Genomic DNA, 24,217 nt, shown 5'->3' on the forward strand with positions numbered 1-24,217 from the left:
CACACCTCACCAAGCTCCTCTGCAGAGCGTGACATTTTCACCTGAATCTAATATGCCCAGGAGAATTCTTTTTTTTATAGCCATTACACAGGAGCTGGTGTTCTTATTAGCAGTGCTACCCTGCTGCAAGATGAACAGGATGTTCTGTGGTCACGTTTAAATGATGTATATGAACCACGTCATCCACGTGCACTTTTGTCTGGTGAACTAAATGTGAGCTGATATTTTTGAGTCAAGTTCCTTTGTTCTCCTTTAGCTAGCTGATACTTGGATCAAAATGCTATAGGAGTAGATATCTGGTGTAAACTAAGCATTGCATGTACTGATTTGACTCAGCCCAGAAAAAAGGAAACCATGACTTAGATTACAAAAGTTTATTACAATATTCAAACTCACTTGTTTGTTTTTTTAAATATCTAGCCTGTCTGCATCTGGAACTGCGCAAGTATACATGCTTATCACAGCATTCTTTTGTGAGACTAAACCGTAAATTAAAAACCAAAACTAGCTCTTTAATTAATGGTTAGTTTTTAGAGCTAGTTTTTACGCTTCATTTAGAGTCTAATTGAAGCGTAAAGCCTTACTTTGAAAAGGGTGATTATTTATTAATAATAATAATAATAATAATAATAATAATAGATTAATTTTGTTAGCGCTTTTACAGGTGCTCAAAGTCGCTTTACAGAGATAGTGAAAAGAAAAGAACAACAAATACATATAGTAAAGTCAAATAAAAATCAAGCAATACAAAAACAATCACACATTAAAAGCCAGATTGAAGAGACAGAGTTCCTTTGAGTGAAACAATTAACAACATTTCAGTTACACACAGATGATTGAACAGGTGGACTGTTGCTAGTGCCAATTTGTATGATCTAAAAAAAAAATCTAATCAATATAAATATTTATTTTTATTTTTCATTCAATAAGTGAGGCGTATATAGTGTAAAATATATAATTATAGCTGCTATGTCATTGTCTTTGTATTTTTGTCTGTTTTAATTTTATTTATCACTATCACTTTTGACCTTTGCTTCTTTGACTTTTGGGCATGTCATATTTGAATGGCCCTTGTGCCGATACATAAAGTTCCTTTGGTATCTGGAGTGCTCACCATATGTGAATGTATTAAATGTCTATATTATAATTGGGAAAGCAACGTTTTCCATTCCACTAAGACAGAAATCGGGCCAACTTTTGTGTTTTTAATATAGGTATAACATGTCACTGAATTTTTCATTTTGCATTATAAGAATGTAAAAACGTTGTACGCTTCTTGAAGAAGTTACTAATAGCTTACAGTTCAGAAGAATACTCTGTGAGTAGTGACAGGGCCAGATAGGCATTGGTCGTATCTATGGCTACAACTAAGGTCTGAAATATTATTTGACAGCGTGTTTCATCATTCAAAGCCCTGTAATGGTGCAGACTTGATGTGATAATCGTGACATGTTACAGTTCCTATCTCCTAGCAAGTCTGAAGGGCTAATATTGAGGTTCAGGAACAGGACATTTCATGGACACCCAATCAGATTACCTCTGCTGCAACCAGATTGAGCAGACTCTTGATTTTTGTTTTTCTTTCATGCTCCTGAGGGGTTGAACCATTTTTTCATATTTTTCATGAGAGAACATAATTCATATTGTAGGCTATAGAGAATGGCTTCAACATTTTGTCGTTTAGACTTCACTATGTTGGGCGCAAGTCCGCATTTATTCTTCATTGCATCACATTATCGTTTAGGAAACAATTTGAAGAAATGGCAGTTTAGATAATACGAGAAAAAAAGAGACTTAAACTAAAATTAAATAAAATCATGCTGTAGATTTGTTAAGATAAGGGTAATCAAAATTCTGAAAATGCCAAAAGCTTCCATGGGGATAACAGGAGTTCATTTTTTAGTTATATCCTTTTTTGCTATGTCTTAAAACACTTTTCTTTTGTAATTTCCCCCCAAATACAATTATTCTTAATTATGTTATATTAAAAATGAAGTCAATTATTCCTGCTTTTCCAGTCCTTTGCACCCCTAGTGAAGATTGATGTGAGCTAAAAAGAAACTAGAGAGGAGTGATTTCTCACTATTGGGAACCTTCACAGGTGTAACATTTAACATTTTATTTGAAATCGGCTGTTTTCTGTAAATGCTAAACCCATGTCTGTATTCAGACTTCGCCTTTCAGATGAAACTGCTGCCATTATGAGAAGGTGACCCTGTGCCTTTGGTTATTATAGTTTAATCAAAGCAGTGATTATTTGAAAAGCCACATACCAAAATACCCTATATCCTGGTGGAGTACATCTGCATTGCTGTTTGCCCAGTAGGGACTGCCTCAATGAATAATTGTCACCTGGATGCGACCCGTTGAGATGGGGAAGGTCTCACTGGGAGGATATGACCGTGGAGAGGAATGCCACTGAATGTTCTTTTTTTTCCCAAAGCCTCTCCATCTTTTGGTGGTGAAGGATTTTTTGCCCCCCTTTCTCTTGAAATGTTTACACTTTCAACATGTCTTGATTAAGTTATGTATCTCCATAGTAAGCTGTCCCATCCTTAATTACAGTTAGCTTAAGCTAGATTTGGATAGGCTTCAGTGCTAATGGGTAGTAGTCAGGTTGGTCTTTCTATTGGTCATTTAAGTTCTGTTGTGGAACACATACAGTTTTATAAGAAATAGATTGTTAAACCTTAATTGAGAATATACAAATACTGCAAAACCCCCTGAGGGCTAAACAATTATTTAACAGTAATGAACATAATTTGAACATAAATGATTTTGGTGCCAGACTGTAATGAGAGCATCATAATCATTTGTGTATTAGTCAGAGAAATGTGGTGGGAACATAAGCCTCATGACATGTAGAGGGAGGCATTATACTGCATAGAGAACAAAAGCCAAAAGAAAACTGAAAATAATGTATTTTAATGAGAATAACATAATTAAGAATGAAAACAAGGGTAATTCTAAATTACTGACCTCTTACCTTATCTTTGTCAGTGACAGATATAGTTTGCTGGTCATTTAGTATTCCTGTTATTCACACTGTGTTGTTCACTATCTAAGAAGACAAAATGTCACAGTGCCCTTTAACTGTTATATTCCAAATTGCTTGTAAGTGTATATGCTGCAGGTAGACAAAGCTTTAGTTTATGTAGAATATGTCCATACATATGCCTGGTCCTGCATCTTTTTATTAAAGATTGTTCAGAATTACATATTTTCTTTGCTTCAAACCATAACAGTTAACCAATATTCTCTAGTTTCTCTTGTATTATACATTGAGCACTGAGATGTGCTTTTAAATCCAGTCTGATCTCGTTTCAGACAGATGGAGTATTCAGCCAGAAACAACTTGCTCCACGGGCAGAGTAGTGCGAGCGGCAGCAGCTTCAGTCTCACACTGCCTGCTTTCAACCACAGAACTGCTGTCACAAGTCAAAACAATACACTTCCAGACTTGAAGTGATAACATACACTTGTTTTGTAAAAAACATCAGAATCTGGCCGGTGAGAAGCATGAGAGATTTGTGATAGGAAAACATGACTGATATAGACGGTGTCCAACTGAAATGAAAATAAAACAGACAAAAACATAAATTGGCACTCGTGTTCCCTTACTGTGACCGGGAATAAAAAACACTTAAGACAGAATACTAAAGGTGTGAAAGGCAACACTGTCCGAGCATCTTCTTGGTTTTTATACCGTCAGAGCATCAATTTAACTGTAAATACTTTTTGAGCAGCATCTTGCATTCTTCTTAGAACTCGTGTCCACATAACACTTCCCCAGTGTTCACAAAGTGAGCGTACACTCATTTGCCCAAAATTGTTGTGTGTAAATATATGTGTTAATGTGTGTATTTGTTCAGAAGTACATGTCCTGGAAGAGGCTTTGTCCCTTTTCAATGTAGGCCTCCTTCTCTTGTGCAGACATCTTCTCCACCAGCTCTGGCCTCTGGCTGACATCCCGGTAGGAGTACTGCCGACCCCCCACCATCACCATCGGCTCATCTCCCACATCCTCAAACTCATCATCGTCATCTTCCTCCTCCTCTGCGGCCCGAGACTTAGCAGCTGACGCGATTGGAGGAACTGCGGGAGAGTCGTCGTCCGATTCGCTGGTGTCGCTGTCCGAGTCGCTGGCGTTAGCCTTTCCAGAGGATCGACTCTTGGTGGCAGAGCTGGCTCCGCCTCCAGCTCCTCCCACTGCTGCTGCACCCCTCTTCTCATGGATGAGCAGGGCGCGCATCACTTCCTCATTTTCATCTGACTGATCCATTCCAGCAGGTGCTCCATCAGGGGCTACGGGTACCACGTCGTCTCCTGTTCAAACAAAACCATAGCTTATCAATATTACAAATATATTAAATACTGAGATTATTCACTTTTTCCTATATACAGTATTTCTTAAATTGTGCCAAGCCCCGAGGAAGTAGGGGGGCTTGGTAACACATTTTGATAGTGGGCAAACGGTGGTACTACAACTTCTGTGTCAGTAGGCCCAAAAACACTTTTCCCCATTGACTTATATTGGGAAAGAGACATAATTCAGTAAATCAGTGGATATTTAATTTGTGCTAAATAAACTAACATGTACATTCTAATAGCCCTTATTTAAATCATTCTGTCCTGAAAGTGGTGGAAAATGCGGTTGACTGTGTAGTTATTCTTCTTCTTCCTTCATTTGACTGAGCCGCGATCTGGCTTGACGCTGCTGTGACAGAGCGGATTGGAGGCAGGGCTTAGCGAAAGGGCGAGCGTTCATGCTCCATCATCGGTTGATCCATGGAAGATACAGGAAGGATTCAGGTATTTTTGTAGAGACAGGTCATTTTGGTTTCATGCACCATTGAGTAACTTTCACCGGAATGACAGAGCCCCGCCTCTAACGCTGTATCTAGTTATTTTTATAAATAATTGACTTCTTGCGGCTAAGTATCTGAACAATATCTGTGTTTAAACCAAGTCCATTCTAAATGTGTAATGTCTATTTCCAGACTCTGAACATCTAACATCATTGCAGACGGACGCACAGAAACACACCTCAGAGACAGGACGCTGGGAAGGCATAATTCATGCCATTTCCCCAGAAATTGACTTTATTAATGAGCCATCCTTGCTCAGCCATACACTAATCAAGCCTCTACTTATTTCAATTAAGCAATTACGGTTCACTGAGAGTCTGGCCTGGCCTGACTGCTGCATGCCCTTGGGGGTGGAGAAACAATGACACAATAAGACAGCTGGGTGTAGGACCACTCTGAGAGAGGGTGATAACCTGTAATGTTGACCTGTAAGAGCCTGTTTTGACCACAAGTGGAACAGGGAGTGGAATTTAAGGTCATAGGAGAGGCGTGTCTCTTGAGACGAGTAAGGTCTGTGCATTTAGCAAGCCTCATCATGGACAGGCAAGAGCATTTTTAATTAAGGACATGAAAACAGCGTAGGAGTGGGAATTCATTGTCAAATCTAACATCTTCTGACTCATGGAGTGGTAGATAACGTGCTTATGGGAAATATGCTTGAAATAGGGAAGAAATGTCTGTACAATGTGGCACATTTATTGTATTCCGTTTCATTTGCACTATTTTATTTTCATTTCTGTATTATTATTATTTTGTATATATATATATATATATATATATATATATATATATATATATATATATATATATATATATCCCCCCGGAATTTTTTTTCGAGAAATGACCCCTTAAATGATGACTTCTGGTGATGTTAGAGGGGGGGGGAAAGGAGAAATCGAGGCTTAAAAATATGAGAAGACTGATCAATACCTCCATAATCTTCAGTGTGGAAAATATTATTTATCAACCTGAACATCTACTACTTTACCAGGAATTTGTGTTCTCAGAACTGGTCTGTTTTTTTCTTTCTTAAAACTGTTCATGTTTTATGAACCAACACCTTCACCAAGTAGCTTTACAGTGAACTGCATGTGAGATATAAAATTAATAGCATCTTTTTAGTAGCATTAATTATAAATATTTAAGTGGTTCAATACAAGTCACTACAGCATTTCAAACTGAACTGTGAATAAATGCAATTTAAAAAAAATAACCACAGCACAAAATGTCATAAATTGTGTTTTTTCTTTGTTTCTCTGAGGATTATTTACAAACAGGCTTATTTACATATAGCAATAACTCAGAAATGAAAAAGCTACATCGTCTAACACGAACAACCAGTTAGCATAATGATAATATATGTGTTATGTACAATGTAACTGGCAAGGCTAGAGCAAGAAAGAACATAAAGTTTGCAAAAGGTTTAAATAACTTCAAGTATCTGTCTTCAGATTACGTGGAGGTTTTAGTCCGATGGGAAGCAGATTTTAAGCGACACCGAAGATAAACCAAAAATGTGGTGGAGCTGCAAACCGTGTAGTGTTGCTGGGACAGAACAGGAGCTATAACCGTTGGAAAATACATCACAGACAATGCAACAAACGTGGAGACAGAACAATCACTTCTGTGATAAATGCCCACTTATTAATAAACTTCTAACAACCATGGGAAACCTCCTCTCTACATATAAAGTGATATCCAAGCATGGGAAACAAAAGACAGCATTTACCTGTTTGCATCCAGCTAGCCAAGCCTTTCTTGTGTACCAGCTACTTGTGAAGCCTCGTGTATAAATTTTGTCTTTTTCACGAGATTGCTGCGATATATTCAAATCGGGTTGGTCCGGTGCAAGGTCTTTAAGCAACAATTTATCTGCCAAACTTCTCCTTTCGAAAGGATTGGAGATTAGCTCTTGAACAGAATTAGGCGCGGACCGAGGTCCGGAGACTCCACCTGCACACGAAGCCATCCTCATCAACTACTGCGTCAACCGGATACGAGTCACTGTCCAAACTACTCACAGACTGCACTGGGCGCTGACATTGGCGCCCGGTGACCGTCATCTTTGACGACGCTGATTGGCTGAAATTATATTTTCGCGGCATAGTTTACACGTTACAGATAGCAACAGTCAGCTGCTGGTGGCTGCTGCTGCACTGGTTGAAGGCTCCTCTCTTAGCGCCCAGACGAGAGAAGGTGCATGGGCAAGGCCAGGCAGGAAACATGTGACTTATCAGTAACTTTAGACATCGTAACACAATTTTAAACGAGATTTTATTGTAGATTATACATTTTACTGATACCAATTATATAATATTTACCTTGTTCATTAAAAATAAAAATAAAAACATATATATTTTTTTAAACATATTTTTTTTTTTTTATTTTAATTTTAATTATTATTATTATTTATTTTTTTCAATATGGGAAGAGGTGGGGCAGCGCCCCTAGCGCCCCTATGGACCGGCCGCCACTGCACAGTATAAAGAAAGGCTTGACAGCTACATATCTGGGAACTTGAAAGAAAACATCACTTACGGCTCTTGATGACTTCCGGCTCGCTGTAAGCGCCCGTCACGGTGCTCTGGGTCAACCATACGGGCCTCTCCTTGGTCACCTTGCCTTCATTGGCCAGTCTCTGCTGCTCTTCCTGCTCCTCCATGCTGATCACCACATTCTGGGTGTACAGGTCACCGTAGGACGAGCCTCTGTTGGACCAGGCTTCACGGTGCGGACCGGTCATTCCAGCGGCTAATGCAGCACGTTCCCGGCTGGAGGAGAGATTCAATAAATATCCTTTAAACAATTATCTCCAACAGTGCTTACAAATGTAGAATAGAGAGTGTTAAAAGGGCAAGCTAGAAATGTTTCATTACTGCAGCGTAATAGAATAGAATTCCACTGTGGCAGAAACAGTCAGTGGATACAGTATCACTGAGGCTATTCCTGCTGTTAACAGAGGTGAACCCCCATTTGTTTTCAGTAAATCTGCTCAAGGATGTGACTCTTGAGGATTGGCGTAATGACTTCTGAGGGGAATATGTTTTTATGAGTAAAAAGTAGAGGTTGGTTAGAAGCTCACCTCTGTCTGAGGGCGGGGATCTCAGCGGGCTCCGGCTCCAGCAGGTCCTGGGACAAGTTGACATCTTCGGTCTCGCGTAGCAATGCGTAGATGGGTTCGATCTGCTCGTTGAAGCGTGCCACCTGTGTCCTGCCGTCAGAACACACAGACGCATCCTCTTCTACCTCCGTCTGGCAGAAGGTGCAGCGAAATGTACCTGAAGGTTAGGAGAGAACCATGTTAAATAAAAGCACCATGGAACTTATCTGGCCAAAGCACGTACCCCTTTCCAAGATATGTTGTTTGACAGAAGTTAAACACCTTTGTATTTCTTTGAAGACCTAACTTACATTTCTGTTGGTAACCGACACCGTATCCAACCTCTTTTCAAAACAACCAATCAGTTTATCTTTTCCTTCACCTCTACAAAGCAGCTAAAGATGCATTCAATATTGACTGGACTGGAGTGTGGAACCAAACTGACACTTGTGACATGCAGCATGACGTAATTTGGGTCACATTAACCATATGCAGACATATGTAAGCCGAAAGTATGAAATTGCTTTTACCAACAATCCTGGGACATGCATATAGGTCCATTGGTTTTCTTTTTACCATGGCTATAAAATAATTTCAAAAAAAAACCATTTGCAGAAGTTAGCCTACTTGGGAATGTGAACCACCAACCTAACACACCAATATAAACATGCGTCTTTCCTGTATAAAATATATCACACATTGCATGAAAAGGGCTATTCAAGAGGTTAAAGGTGGGGAAGGTAAGTTTGAGAAACCGGCTCGAGATACACTTTTTGTTATATTCCATGGAATGCTCTTAAGATATTCATTGCTATCGGGATGTTAAGTGCTTTGACAAAAAATCCATACAAAAATGTCATCTGTGGAAGCCGTAATACTGTAAAAAGCACGACCAATTATTTTAGCCGGCCCGGCTAAAATAACTGGATGGCCTACCTGCCTGTCAGCCTTTCATCTGTGCACAAACTTATCTTGTGCCCTCATTGGTCATGTGCGCGTTCGTGTGTGTTGGAGGAGGGGCTCTGTAAGGAAGTGGCAGATTTTCTCCGGTTGTGTATTTTCAAATTCTAGCGATCTCGAGCCGGTTTCTCAAACGTACCTACCCCACCTTTAAAAGTTATGCCACAATAACACGCTGCTATTTGATGGAATTCAAGGGTTTAATATATGCAACTATAAAAAAAACTGCATTGTTAATGACAGTGCAGGCAGATTTCTTCAGGGGATAATCTTTGCATTGGGTGGTATTTTCTAAAGCTTGTGGACCTGCTCCCTACCAGTAAGAGAAGGGCATGTTGGGCCATCTGTTTCTCTGGCCAATTTCAGTTTCAATAATTGGAACTGCTCCAGCATTATACAGAACCCATGCCTGCCATGCGTGTTGTATGTGTGTACCACAATAGAGACAGCAAGAGAGACGTCAGAGCAACTACAGGTAAAACATTACATTACATGCTACTTGTTAGACGCTTTTATCCAAAGCGACTTACATACTCAATACTGTGGGCAATCCCCACAGGAGCAATTTGGGGTGAAGTGTCTTGCCCAGGGACCCAACGACATGCTGACTGCAGTGGGGTTTGAACCTGTGACCCGCTGATCTGAACACCAACGCTCAACCCACTGCACCACACACACGCCTCCTTAAAAAGGAGATAGATTGTAAAAGAAAGCCACATTTTAGGCAACTGTTTTTCAGGAGAAACCTTTGGTGGACCTACATGTCAGTGTGAGAGTCCTACAAAGAAACAGGTACAGTCTGCAAGGTGTGACAATTCAGAGCTGAAGGGTTTCAGCCCTCCTTTGTGGGTCAGAATGAGCTAGAAGAGCTGCTATGTCATTTCCTATTCCTTCGAGGTCAAACTGAGTGTTGCTGGCCCTGAAGAAACAGCCAGTCCATCAGACCTCCACTGTGTGAGCTCCAGTTATTCTTTCTGTCAGGGTGCAGGGTTACAGCCTGCACAGCATGATTTAATACCAGTATGTTGAAACAAGAAACAAGAGACAAGTGTCAGAAAAAATATGCTTGATTTTATAAAGGTGTCATCACAAAAAAGTCAGGAACCAGGAAGCTGAGGAAGCAGACTTTTCCGTCTTGTCATTTATAATATCAATTTCTAGCTTCTATATTTACATCTTGTCCCTAAAAAAAAAAGTTATATATGCCTGCATGCTTACTTTATTATAAAATACCTAAGAAGGCGTTAGCATGTTGTCTAAGGATCTGGGGAGTCCATTATGTTATATTATATGATTTTGGTGTATTATAATGTTTATAATAATAATAATAAGTAAGTAGGAAACATAGTTATTAAATCAGTTCATGTTGGCATAAATGTAAAGATGAATTTGTCAGCATCATAGTCAAATCAACTACATACTCCAATGATTTGACCATTGAAATAAGAGATTTCAATATAAAGAGTCACATTACATCCCTTAAAAATCTGGTCTCTGCTGACATCAAGTGGTTAAACCTATCACTTTGCTGCAGGTGAGTATATATGGACTCTGGACATCACTGTTGTCCCCGAGTCCACCGCTTGCACCTGTCAGTGGTTCTGCGTGAGGTCAAAGGCTTTAAACATTCAACCGGAGATGGGAGCATAACACTAGGCTTTAGACTGATGCCGCATTTCAAACGCTTGTGTGGCAGAAGTACTCTGTGTAGCCTAGCAACAGTGCTGGCTGACCGGTGATCAACCTTCATATTGGCAGACAATGCGAGCACAGTTGGTGCTTTATTGTGACCGACTGACAAATGAATGCAGTTTATGAATGAACACAGATTTGAGTAAGGGCTCTCTTTAAAGACACATGCCTTATCACAAGCATTGATATCCGTTTAAAAGTACATATTCATGTTAATCTGCCAAACAACCCAAAGTAAACCTGTATCATCATTAGTTAGATACTAAATGAGTGTTTTTGACAGCTGGCAGCCCAAACTCAGAATCAGATTTCACTTCAATTATGTTGTTGTGATAACAAGTCATTTAAAATACGCTTAAAGACATGTGGAAGCATTGTACTTTAAGAGAATATAAACTTTAAAAAGGGCTCTTAAAACAACCCAAAAAGTATTAATTCACCTCTTTAAAAATTGGACAGATTAGGCAAACTAGCAGATATATGAATTGGAAAATGTTAACTTGTTGATCAAGTATCCTAGGTTGACTAAATGTATATCTTTGTGTCTTATCCTTTGTCCAAAAATCTATTTATTTCTCTTCTGACTGACATAAGAAATACAATCTAACAAGACAGGCCTTTAGACCACATTTCAATGTTCTCCAATTAATTGTTTTCCTAGCACATTGATATTGCGATCATTTGACTATGTCACATTTGTAAAAAAAGCTTTTCCAGCGTCTTTGTCAGGTTTTTTCACAAGTTAACGAACAACCTTTTTGGTCCAAGGTCTTGTTCTACAGATATATTGGAGACAATAGGTTTTGAATTCAATGTTTACCTGTCATGGGCTCAAACAGCTGGTTGGCCTCTAGGTCAGTGAAGGTGGAGAAGCAGCAGGGGCAGCGGAAGGAGGCACGGTTGGTGGAGTCTCTCTCATCTGTCTCGATGCGCCGTCGAATGTGATCCAATTTATACTTGACTACGTTGACCAGTACCCTGAAAAGATCCGTTTGGTGGGAGGTCAGAAAGGGGTCAAGTTTGAGCGTCATTGTGGTAAATCAATCTATTTTCTCACACTCATATATGTACATTTTGTCTAAACTAAAAGGGATGAGGTCAAAATGTATTGATCTTTGAAGGAATGCACCAATGCTCTCAAAACATAAAGGGAACTTAAAGATTTTAGCCTTTGCATCAATTTACAAGCACAAAAACCTAAATAACACACTACAGGAGAGGGAAACCCCCGAAAAGCATAATAGGGCCTCTGTAATAAGAGGAAGCCATTGTGTGTTACTGTCTATTATCTGCACTGTTGCCATGCAAACCAAAAAGAAGATTATCCACCTGTAGTTGATGAAGTAGTAATTGTGCCGTGTGGTCTTGCCATCAGGGGCCGTTTCCACTCTCATGCGACACTTGACAAACTTGTCTGCCTTCAGGGTGTTGAGTACTGAGCGCAACTGTTTACGATCAAACTTGAGCAGCTCCAGCATGTCCTCCTCACGTACACAGGGGTTGCGAATGAGCACGTCCAGGGCCAAGGCATGTTCCACTCCATAGAAACCCCTCACTACCTGCTTGGCTAGCCGCTTCAGTGCTGCAGGGACCTCGGTGAGTATCTCTGGTTCTATCATCTTCTGCTGTGGATAGAGATTAGACATATTGAGTAAAGACAAGGACAACATGTAGGAACTTATTAGAGAGAACCGGCAAATACTTTGTTTAGCATGAAACAGAAGGTGAGTAGCTATAGCTTTGGAGGGCAATTGGTTACATTTAAAAGGGAAGTGAAAGATCAATCAGGATAAATACAATGATGGACATTTAAATGGTGGGATGATCATATTTTAGGAATAATGTTCTCTCTACTATACTTGATAATTTGCTTAAACGCACAACCTCTGTTGAAGTGGACAACCTTTAAAACATCATATGTCCTGTTGTTTTGTGCTAACATTAACAAGTGGTGATTAATAACGCCAGCCCAGTCTAAACTGGAAGCTAACCCGGTTGTTACATAGTGGCGACCTGACTTAGCTTAACGTTAGCTTAACTTGAACAAAGAAAAACAACAATTACTAATGCAGCAAATTGGCTGTAACACAAACCAATGTTATAGGTGATGATAGTATAACTTGGTAAGCTAGTAGCATTGCTGTTGCTTTATCAGGTAGCCATTACCTCACGTTGTCTTGTTAACTAAACTTGCAGCCAACATAAAGTTAGTTTGCATAAAAACCTAGTTAACGCCAACCTTACCCGGTACTCGTTATGTTCCACGAATACGCCAAAGCTACCGCTTCCTTAGGTCATTTCAGAGTACGCTGCTTGTATCGCTAACCAACACAGCTAAAGCTCACACACATTTGTAATTTTGAATCTTTAAACTGCTAGGTTAGCATGCTTCACGACTCATTTGAGAACATAACCCCGGAAATGAAACCCTAAACCACAACAAAGGTTTTCCAGTTGCAATCAGTAGCCAATAGGGTAACAGGAATGTTGATTGACATACATTTAGACGAATAGCTGTGCATCTCTATTCCTAACGTATTTTTTGGGGAACCAATCGGAATAAAGAAATTATATTGGCAGGCGGGGTTTTCACTGTTTTCTTCCGGGACGTCGCTGTCAACAAAAAATGGCTTCTCTTGACAGGGTAAAAGTATTAGTTTTAGGAGATTCGGGTAAGTAAAGTACCGTTTTTTGCAATTCCGAAAAAGTGTCTGTTTATGTTAATACATTTCTTTGTTTTGGCCGAAAGTAACCCAGTTTATAACCCTTGTATTCTTAAATAAGGAACATCAAACTCTTGTCTTTAGTCTGCACTTTAGATCTGCATATCTGACGCAACATGATTGTCGTGTTCAACGTATTTTGTGATAAAGGTGGACCAGCATCTGGCCCTTCATTTTAAAGTAATAACTTCGTGTTACCTGAATGTATAGCCGATCTAAAGTGTTGTATTTGCCTGCAACAGAGTGCTAAGTATACCCCTTATCGTCACATAAAGTTGAAATTGTATAGAAACATGTTTGCCGAAGTGGTACCTAACAGCTCGTTAAAGCTATTTGCTGGTGTGCTGCAAGGTTTATACTTTAATTGAATCATATGTTGCACTATTCGCACACATGTGTGTCTTCCTGCCTACTGTAGGAAACATTGCACAGGTTTATACTGACTCAGTCAATTAAATGACATTCATCCACCCACATTTCTCATCTTTTGCAGGAGTGGGCAAGTCCTCCTTGGTCCACCTGCTATGTCAGAATCAAGTGTTAGGAAATCCATCCTGGACTGTCGGGTGCTCTGTGGATGTCCGGGTAAGCAGGTCAATGCCTAGATAACAGAATTTCATTTGGACACGGTCTTAAATTATGCTACCGGCCTTTAAATTAGCTTCAGATAAACTACATTGAAATGCATACTCCATACAACAACCTTTTAAATAACAATGTTTGTAAAAGCCAATATATTGGAAACGTACATGCTTCCTCTTCCTCCAGTCTTGTGTCTACTGACTGAAAAACACATGTTTAAAGTTAGTGTAATACAGTATGATTCGGAAAATATAAGTTATCTTTATGCAGAGAACAGCCAATTTCAGAACAATTAAGATTTAATTACTGAATTATAATAAATTAAACATTAATATGTACATCAGTTTATTGTTACAGCTTGTAAAATTGTACTTACTTCATATACTGCTGTGTTGCAGAACTTCCTTCCATTGATCATGAAATACATTGAACACTTACATGTTACAGATGCTTAGAGGAATATAATCTATTGGTCAACATTTTTTTTGTTAACTACAGGTGCAAGACTATAAGGAGGGGACGCCGGAGGAGAAAACCTACTACATTGAACTCTGGGATGTCGGAGGATCTGTTGGCTGTGCCAGCAGTATCAAAAGCACCAGAGCTGTCTTCTACAATTCAGTCAATGGTAAAGATGATTTCTTTTGAATATTTAAAAATATCTAACATTTTAAGGGTTGCTCTTACTGAGTTGTGTCCTCTTTTTTTCAGGAATTATGTTGGTACACGATTTAACAAATAAGAAATCCTCTCAGAATCTGTACCGCTGGTCACTGGAAGCTTTAAACAAAGATTCCTCTCCAACAGGAGTGATCGTCTCAAATGGGTAAGTACACATGTAGTTAATATTAGATAGTTAAATGTGACTAAAAAAGTTGGATACTGGGGAGTTAAGTCGTGTTCTTTTCTCACAGCAGTGACTATGACAGAGAGCAGTTTGCTGAGAACCCAGTGCCTCTGCTGCTGATTGGCACCAAGTTTGACCAAATCCCAGAGAACAAACGCAACGAGGTTCTCACTCGGACGGCCTTCCTGTCTGAAGACTTCAATGCAGAGGAGATCAATCTCGTAGGTCAACCTTTCATTCCTGCAAGTTCTGACTTTAGGCCCATTTCAAGTAATCTGTAACATTGCTGGGTTTATAAAAGAAGCTTATTTCAGAACAATTTGAAAAAAAAGCTACAATAACATACACATGTTATCAGTACAGTTTCAAGATTCAACCTGGGAAAGAACAGAGCTTTAGTTTTAGTTGAGGTTTGTGGCTGAAGTGCTATTTTGTTTTCACAGGACTGCACCAACCCAAGATACCTCGCTGCAGGCACATCAAATGCTGTGAAGCTCAGCAGGTTCTTTGACAAGGTGAGAAACACACATTTAGAGATACATACAGCATGTAAAGCAGATTATTATTCATATTTGTTATACTTTCATCTCTTTGGTGTTGATGAGAAGCATCAAATATCATGTGTGAACCATGTAGACACATTCTATTCATCTATTACTAGTAATTGCAAAATGACATTAAATATTTAATTTCCCCAAAAACGTGGTATTAATGCAGTTCACAGATCCGTAGTGTGCTACACTTTCTTCTGTTGGCAAATTGAATGTCAATGTGAATACTACAGTATATAACATTCCAAACAAATGTGTCCTTGTGAAGCGTGCCTAGTTCTTTTTTATATTAAGGCGTAAGACTAAAGATGTTTTCTTTTTTATTACATCAAAAATCATAACACAATATTGGCTATCCTATGACTTGATATATTTTGTAATAGATGCTTGTAAGAAAAACAAAAATAATCATGTTATTTCCTGTATTGTAGTGTGATCCAAATTGGGAGACATTGAACAATTATGACAGTCAAGACATCAAACATAAGTCTTTTTAGTACGAAGTTCTCTGTATCAGTACAAATGTTGTATCTATAAAAACTTGAGCCTCTCATTCTCCTAACAGGTAATAGAGAAGAGATATTTCACAAGAGATCCAAGTCAGGTGAGTTTCACATGTCTTTTCTTTCTCTTTTGACGTAAGGAAATCTTGACCAGGACGAGGACTTTATTTTAAGGTGAACTGCTTTTTTAAAACGGCACATTCCTTTCACTTTCTCTGCAGATGGCGGGTTTCACAGACAGAAAACGGTTCAACTTCAAAAGTTTGCACTATGACTGACAAACCGTGACAACCAGCAGTATTCTGTGGTTTGACTTTCACACCACAAGTAAACCATTTACATGCTTTCTGTATCGCCCCCGCCTTCTGAACACTGTTTCAACTGCTCTTGTGTAAAGTCTTAAATGTATTCTGCAACAACTACAACAATTACGATCGAACATAATAATTATTAACATAATAAAGGTAAATATGTACATAGTTGACAAAGATGTAAAAATACATAATTGTAGTGTGAGATTTTGAGTTAAATCAACATTTTTTTAATTTCACATTTTATTTGTACAATTGTTTTCACAAACCTTTACATAAACTGGTTTCATGAATTTCAGTTCCTGTTTGTTTTGTTCAACTACACAAAAAAAGATAAACATAAAATACATTTGGACATGGTCACAGATTTTTAGCTAAGAATAAAAAACTATTTCTTCATCACTTGACGTCACACGAATATCTACAACAGGTTCAATCTATTGGACACATTATTTGCCTGTTAAGTTCATTATTATTATTATTTTTAATAAGATAAGACCAGTCATTCTCAAATGTGTTGTTTTACTATCCTATTCAATTTCTTAAGTAAGTTAAAAAAAGGAACATTTTCTTGGCATCTTTGCCTCATGCTACATTCTCTTATTTCTTCATCACTTCCTTGATCCAGGGGAGAAAGGATTTCACTTGAGTGAAGACATGGGGATACATTGGATCATTACAATTACATGGACTGGTGAAAGCCGTAAGACCCTGAAGCTCTCCTTTGCAGATAAGCGGTCCACCGGAATCCCCCTTAAAAAAGAAGGCAACACAAAGAAGAGATGATTGAGTAGACCGGAAAATAAATAGACGCTCTTGTTTTTGATTAAATCAAGTATGATTCACGTTCACAGAATTATGAATGGTTAATTACCTGACAAACCCCTCCCTTCTTTTTGTCAAATTTGGTGCATATCATTCTACTAGAAACAAAGTATTCTTTCCATATGTGGTCGCACTCCTGGCTGAATTGTGTGGTCTCCGTATTCTCCTTCAGGACATTTGAGATAGGCTTTGTGTGTCCAGTTCGGCCCCAGCCAGCAACCTCACATTTAACTCTTGCGTGGAGGTCCTCATCACTCTTTGGTAGTCCGATGATCTTGACATAATTATTCAGTGTGGCATTCTTTTTTAACTGTGAGAGAGAAGAATCCTTTGTCACTAGATAGTTGTGTTAATATCCTCTTAAAGTCAGATTGAGGTTTTTATGTAAAGCACATCACCCCTACATCCTTCCGAGCAAATGTGTGAAGTGCATACATTACAAAAAAATGAAGCTAAAATGAAAGCATTGTACAAAACCCTTAACAGATTCTTTACCTATGTTTTTGTATGAACGTTAACACAGTTAGTTTACCTTGAGTAACATGATATCATATTGGTGTCCGTCCTTTTTGAATTTTGGATGTGGATGGCGCTTAGCCACTTCTATCCTTTGCTGACTTTCCTCTTTCCTTTTGATGTTGTGTGCTCCAAGGACCGCCGTCATGGTCTGCTCACTGACAAATAAGGGTACAAATATTGTGAAATTGTATTGTAAATACTTAACAACAATGTACACCTTGAAACAGACTGAAAACATTGACAAATATGTCAAATATAACTACAATGATACAAATAACTATGTGAAAGCTGTCTTAACAAATGTCTTTCTTATATGTATTTTACTGAACTCCAGAAAATGAAGAACGTGCAGGGAATTGGCAACAAATCTTTTTGTGAATGATAGATATTGTGTCATGGGGAAAAACTATTATAATTGAATGCAGTAATTCGGAGCCACTTATTTAATTCATCATTAAATTGCTTTTCTAATTTCTGTAACATTAACTCACTCTTCGCAGTGTGCTGCAGTCAGAACAAAGTCCTCTCGAATAAGGACCCCGCCACATGAGTGTGTTTCCTGAATCTGAAGAGATGCCATGTAGGGTCGGGAATGAGGCTTCGCAACTTTCCCCCCCACTATGCCACTCTCAGAAGCCCCTTAAGATTAAGAAGGTTAATTAATACACAGGTAAAAAAAAATACAAATTGCTGCCACTCGATTGTTACTCTTAGCAAACTGAGTAAATTTAATCCAACCTTCCAGCCATTAAAAAGCTTATTTTCTTACTTGTCTATACATTTGAATGTAATTTCATCTCATCTTACCAGTTAGGGAGAGCTGCAGGAACAAAAATAAAATGCAGAATGCATGGATCATGTTCATTGTGCCGTAAAATCTGAACCGTGTGTCTGGCACTGCTCCCCCTACCACCTTTTGTAGTCAACCTAACCCCCACAACGGAAACTTTGTGGGCAGGTGTTATTCTTGCAAAGAAGAGACGAGTTCACACCTTTTTCAACTGCAGCAAGAGTGACACTGTTTCACCCTTGAATGAGAAAGGTCCGTTTGTGCTGTAAATAATCCCACATTTATGAGTGCTTTTTTTCAATAGGCTACATTTACTCTTTAACGGAAGAGAATGTGGGTAAAAGGTTAATGGTTGAGTAGGAACTGTGTATTAAGGCTTTACATTATAGCACCTTTCAGCACACGGCAATTCAAAGTGCTTTACAAAATAAAATAACAGACATTCAAGAAGAAATACAGAAAAATGGCATTTAAAGACAGGCATTTAAAAAGCAAAGATAATAAAATAAACACAACATGTATAGAATACATGAATAGAAGCCATACTGCAGCTCAATCAAATGCAGCGGCAAAAAGATGGGTTTTCAGTCTGGATTTGAAAATAGTAAGAGTTGCAGCGGACCTGCAGGATTCAGGGAGTTTGTTCCAGATAGTCGGGGCATAATAGCTGAACGCTGCTTCTCCATGTTTAGTTCTTACTCTTGGAGCAGAGAGCAGACCCGTCCCAGAAGACCTGAGAGATCTGGATGGTTCATAGTTATGCAGGAGATCGTTAATATCATTTGGTCCTAAACCATTCAGTGCTTTAAAAACCAGCAGCAGTACTTTAAAATCTATTCTTTGACACAAAGGAAGCCAGTGTAAAGACTTCAGAACAGGAGTCATGTGATCCACTTTCTTAGTGTTAGTGAGGACTCGAGCAGCGATGTTCTGAATCAGCTGCAGCGATGTTCTGAATCAGCTGCAGCTTTCTAATAGATCTTTTAGTGAGACCTGTGAAGACACCATTACAGTAGTCGAGTCTACTGAAGATAAAAGCATGGACAAGTTTTTCCAAATCCTGCTGTGACATTAGTCTTCTAATCCTCGATATATTCTTTAGGTGATAGTAGGCTGATTTAGTAATTGTTGTAATGTGACTGTTAAAATTCAGGTCTGAGTTCATGACTACACCTAGATTTCTGGCTTTATCTGTTGTTTTGAAGTCTGCCGACGGAAGCTCTGCGATGGCTTCTATTCGTTCCTCCTTTGCTCCAAGAACAATAATCTCAGTTTTTTTTTTGTTTAATTGGAGAAAGTTCTTACTCATTAACTTCCCCTACAACAACAGTACCGCACAAAAAGGAGTCCTGTGGAGAAACCTGAATGTAAGGAAGTTTCTAAACAAGGTACAACAATGTCTTTTGTAGTGTGTTACAAATACATTCATACAAGTTGAAAACATATTTTTTTAATTGTTCTTAGGTTGGCTTTTCAGAGCATGGCTTAAATCAATCACAGCAAGTAGCACGGACAGACAATGTAGTAAGGGCACTTGGACATATTTTATTTTAAGCATAGTGTACAAACAGACATATTATACACACACACACAACAACTCAAGCTCGCACACACCAGTATAAAAATCATTGCAGTGTTTAAACATACGTTATCAACTTCATTGCAGAGCTTATAAAACGTAGTGACTGTTATAAACACTACTCTTTCTTTTTCTTTGGAGTCCCCCTTCCGCAACACTTGCTGGTGCAGAACAAACAGCCTTTCAGTGTCATCCACAAAAAAGTGATTATAATTAAGATTAAAATGCCGATGACATCCAGGCTATGGTACTGAATCCAGTTTAAGTCGTGTGCAGCGACCCGGAGGTGTTCGGCTCCTTTGTGCCTAATGACAAACTCAGTCCAGAAAACAGCCAGGTCCAGAGGCGGGACAGGACGGTCCAGATGAATCTCAGACAGCCTCACTATGTTCTCCTTGTAACTGGGGGGGAAGTAATGTTTTTTAAAACAGAGTTAATATGATAATCCCCAGTTTTATCAGAAGTCCTATCATGTATTCTCACAAACTACAATACAACTATCTTCATTGACCCTGTTTACAATAAACATCTATAAAACAAGATGCAAAACAGTCCAAATATATTGCAGATAAAAAAAGAGTAATTATTTTTAAAGAGGTATTTCTGAAGCAGCATTTACAATGATAGTTACCCGTGGAGTTTAGTCATCTAGTAGTGTTTTTTTATTGTTTTTCTATTGGTTTTTATCCTTGTTTTGTATATCTGGTGCAGGTGCTCTGCACTTATGTTGATTTTCGAGAACATTTTGCAGGGTACCTTTATTTTGTATCTTTTTTTTCAATACCTAAGTGCTACACTTTATTCTGTTGGCAAATTGAATGTCAATGTTAATACTACATTATATAACATTCCAAATACATTTCTCCTTGTCAAGCGTGCCTTGCTTTTATATTAAAGTGTAAGACTAAAGATGTTTTTTGTTTTTTTACTTTAAACATCATAACACAATATTGACTATCCTATGACATCATGTATTTGGTAATAGATGCTTGTTAGAAGAAAAAAAATCATGTTATTTCCTGTATTATGGTGTGATCCAAATTGTGAGACATTGAATAATTATCAATCAATCAATCAATGTTTATTTATATAGCCCAATATCACAAATGTTACATTTGTCTCAGTGGACTTCACAGTTTGTACAGAATATCAGTATGACAATACGACACCCTCTGTCCTTAGACCCTCACATCGTACAAGGAAACACTTCTAGAGAAAAACCCACAGTTTAAAGGGGAAAATGGGAGAAACCTCAGGGAGAGCAACAGAGGAGGGATCCCTCTCCCAGGACGGACAGACGTGCAATAGATGCCGTGTGTAAATCAAAGAGATAATACATTTACAGCATAGGTAGACCAAATGTTTGGAAATGCATGTGTCTATAATAAGAAGATGAATCTACGAGGATGTCAACAATCCTGTGGGAGCCATCAGGGAAGTAGTATGATGAGAGTCAGGCAGGACCACAGTGATAGGTTCAGCCACGACTCGAAGTCCAGGACTCAAATCCAGAACTCAGGATAGAGGATCCAGGACACAGGACCACAGCAACAGGATCAGCCACGACTCAGGATCCCGGCGTAGATATAGACACCAAAAAGAAATTTGGGGGAAGCTGGGTTATTCGGAACATGAGAGTACACAGGTACAGACAGACAGAAGGAAGAAGTAAGGTCCCCCTCGACAGTCTAAGCCTATAGCAGCTAAACTAACGTGTCTACGTACATGGACTCCCTTAGGATAGGTTGAGGTTCATTTTATTATGACAGTCAAGACATCAAACATAAGTCTTTTTAGTACAAAGTTCTCTCTTTCAAAGTACAAATGAGTATGTGAATGTTGTATCTATTAAAACTTGAGCCCCTCACTCTCCTAACAGGTAATAGAGAAGAGATATTTCACAGAAAACTTCAGAAGTTTGCACTATGACTGACAAGCCGTGACAACCAGCAGTTTTCTGTGGTTTGACTTTCACACCACAAGTAAACCATCACACTCATTGACATGCTTTCTGTATCGCCCCCGCCTTCTGAACACTGTTTCAACTGCTCTTGTGTAAAGTCTTAAACGGATGCTGCAACAACAACACAAATTACGACAGAACAGAATAATTATTAGTATAGTCAAGATTAATATGTACATAGTTGACAAACATGTACAATTACATAAATGTACTGTGAGATTTTGAGTTCAATCCAAAAAAAATGGTATTTCACATTTTATTTGTACAATTGTTTTCACATGCAAAACCTTGTTCAACTACACAAAAAAAGGTAAACAAATCACATATTTTTTTGACATGGTCACAGTTTATTAGCTAGGAATAAAAAACAATTTCTTCATCACAATAATATCTACAACAAGTTAAATCTATTGGACACATTATTTGCCTATTAAGTTTGTTATTTGTGTTTTAAATAAGATGAGACCAGTCATTCTGAAATGTGTTGTTTTACTATGCCAATATATTAAGTAACTAAAAAAAGGAACATTTTCTTGGCCTCTGAATTGTGCCTCATGCTACATGCTGTTATTTCTTCATCACTTCCTTGATCCAGGGGAGAAAGGATTTCACTTGAGTGAAGACATGGGGATACTTTGGATCATTACAATCACATTTATCGATGAAAGCTGTAAGACCCCGAAGCTCTCCTTTGCAGATAAGCGGTCCACCGGAATCCCCCTTAAAAAAGAAGGCAACACAAAGAGATGATTGAGTAGACCGGAAAATAAATAGACGCTCTTGTTTTTGATTAAATCAAGTATGATTCACGTTCACAGAATTATGTTGTTGTGTATAATTGTTAATTACCAGACAAACCCCTCCCTTCTTTTTGTCAAATTTGGTGCATATCATTTGACTAGAATTAAAGTATTCTTGCCATATGTACTTGCACTCAGGGCTGAATTGTATGAACTCCGTATTCTCCCTCAGGACATCTGAGATAGGCTGTTTTTGTCCAGTTCGGCCCCAGCCAGCAACCTCACATTTAACTCTTGCGTGGAGGTTCTTATCACTCTTTGGCAGTCCGATGATCTTGACATCAGTATTCAGTGTGGCATTGTTTTTTAACTGTGAGAGAGAGAATAATTATTTGTTACATAGTTGTATACTCTTAAAGTCAGATTGAGGTTTTTATGTAAAGCATATCGCCCCTACATCCTTCTGTGCAAATGTGTGAAGTGCAAACATTACAAAAAAATTAAGCTAAAATGAAAGCATTGTACAAAACCCTTAACAGGTTTTTTAGTTTACCTCGAGTAACATGATATCATATTGGTGTCCGTCCTTTTTGAATTTTGGATGTGGATGGCGCTTAGCCACTTCTATCCTTTGCTGACTTTCCTCTTTCTTTTTGATGTTCTGTGCTCCAAGGACCGCCGTCATGGTCTGCTCACTGACAAATAAGGGTACAAATATTGTAATACTATTGTTAATACTTAACAACAATTTTCACCTTGAAACAGACTGAAAACATTGATAAATATGTCAAATATAACTACTATGATACCAATAACTATGTGAAAGCTGTCTTAACAAAAGTATTTCTATATTTATTTTAACTGAACTCCAGACAATGAGGAACACGCATGGAATTGGCACCAAATATTTTGTGAATGATAGATATTGAGTCTTGGGAAAAAACTATTATAATTGAATGCATTCATTTCGGAACCATTAAATTAATTCGTCATCAAATCGTTTTGTTGCATTAATGTGTAATTAACTCACTTATCGCAGTGTGCTGCAGTCAGAACAAAGTCCTCTCGAATAAGGACCCCGCCACATGAGTGTTTTCCCTGAAACTGGAGAGATGCCATGTAGGGTCGGGAATGAGGCTTCGCAACATTCCCCCCCACTATGCCACTCTCAGAAGCCCCTTAAGATTAAGAAGGTTAATTAATACACAGGTAAAAAAATACAAAATGCTCAACTGCCAATTGATTTTTACTCTTATTAGAGATTAAAAAAACAACAACTGAGTAACCTTTTTACCAACCCTCCAGCCATTAAAAAAGCTTATTGAATCTCATCTTATCTTACCAGTGAGGGAGAGCTGCAGGAAGACAAATAAAATGCAGAATGCGTGGATCATGTTCACTGTGCAGTAAAATCTAAACACTGTGTCTGGCACTGCTCCCCCTACCACCTTTTGTAGTCAACATAACCCCCACAACGGAAACTTTGTGGTCAGGTGTTATTCTTGCAAAGAAGAGACAAGTTCACACCTTTTTCAACTGCAGTAAGAGTGACACCGTTTCATAAAACAGTCATTTGAGTTGATGCACACACTTTCCTTATTGATCAATAATCTGAAGGTGTGGGTACGTCACTACATACACCACTTGTAGCATCAATATGTATT

General features: G+C 38.5%; 4 protein-coding genes across 7 annotated transcripts; 1 reads left to right on the forward strand and 3 right to left on the reverse strand.

Moving 5' to 3' along the window:
- Positions 1–2,904: 2,904 nt before the first annotated feature.
- Positions 2,905–13,021, reverse strand: gtf2e1 (general transcription factor IIE, polypeptide 1, alpha). Of its 2 annotated transcripts, none has more exons than XM_034134593.1 (6): positions 12,865–13,021; positions 11,950–12,242; positions 11,441–11,598; positions 7,951–8,146; positions 7,407–7,639; positions 2,905–4,326 (listed from the first exon to the last, which is right to left on the reverse strand). In XM_034134593.1, the coding sequence occupies exons 2-6, from the start codon at positions 12,237–12,239 to the stop codon at positions 3,869–3,871; spliced, it is 1,335 nt and encodes a 444-aa protein (XP_033990484.1). In that variant the 5' UTR covers positions 12,240–12,242; positions 12,865–13,021; the 3' UTR covers positions 2,905–3,868. The 2 variants fall into 2 exon arrangements, with proteins under 2 accessions (XP_033990484.1, XP_033990483.1); XM_034134592.1 differs by having other exon boundaries at positions 11,950–12,245.
- A 199-nt stretch (positions 13,022–13,220) lies between these two features.
- On the forward strand, positions 13,221–16,435 carry rabl3 (RAB, member of RAS oncogene family-like 3). 2 transcript variants are annotated; one of them, XM_034134378.1, is made up of 8 exons: positions 13,221–13,292; positions 13,837–13,928; positions 14,424–14,553; positions 14,637–14,751; positions 14,840–14,993; positions 15,216–15,287; positions 15,889–15,927; positions 16,048–16,435. In XM_034134378.1, the coding sequence occupies exons 1-8, from the start codon at positions 13,247–13,249 to the stop codon at positions 16,102–16,104; spliced, it is 705 nt and encodes a 234-aa protein (XP_033990269.1). In that variant the 5' UTR covers positions 13,221–13,246; the 3' UTR covers positions 16,105–16,435. The 2 variants fall into 2 exon arrangements, with proteins under 2 accessions (XP_033990269.1, XP_033990270.1); XM_034134379.1 differs by having other exon boundaries at positions 14,843–14,993.
- LOC117485714 (granzyme B-like) lies at positions 16,352–18,407 on the reverse strand. The gene is made up of 5 exons (XM_034134375.1): positions 18,289–18,407; positions 17,973–18,120; positions 17,495–17,636; positions 17,012–17,272; positions 16,352–16,890 (listed from the first exon to the last, which is right to left on the reverse strand). The coding sequence occupies exons 1-5, from the start codon at positions 18,344–18,346 to the stop codon at positions 16,738–16,740; spliced, it is 762 nt and encodes a 253-aa protein (XP_033990266.1). The 5' UTR covers positions 18,347–18,407; the 3' UTR covers positions 16,352–16,737.
- A 3,187-nt stretch (positions 18,408–21,594) lies between these two features.
- LOC117485715 (granzyme B-like) lies at positions 21,595–23,978 on the reverse strand. Of its 2 annotated transcripts, none has more exons than XM_034134377.1 (5): positions 23,896–23,978; positions 23,584–23,731; positions 23,107–23,248; positions 22,733–22,923; positions 21,595–22,533 (listed from the first exon to the last, which is right to left on the reverse strand). In XM_034134377.1, exons 1-5 carry the CDS (start codon positions 23,945–23,947, stop codon positions 22,422–22,424), a joined length of 645 nt encoding a protein of 214 aa, XP_033990268.1. In that variant the 5' UTR covers positions 23,948–23,978; the 3' UTR covers positions 21,595–22,421. The 2 variants fall into 2 exon arrangements, with proteins under 2 accessions (XP_033990268.1, XP_033990267.1); XM_034134376.1 differs by having other exon boundaries at positions 22,663–22,923.
- Between the last annotated feature and the right edge of the window lie 239 nt (positions 23,979–24,217).

The sequence above is a fragment of the Trematomus bernacchii genome, unplaced genomic scaffold (genome assembly GCF_902827165.1).
Source record: "Trematomus bernacchii unplaced genomic scaffold, fTreBer1.1, whole genome shotgun sequence".
Lineage (NCBI taxonomy): Eukaryota > Metazoa > Chordata > Actinopteri > Perciformes > Nototheniidae > Trematomus > Trematomus bernacchii.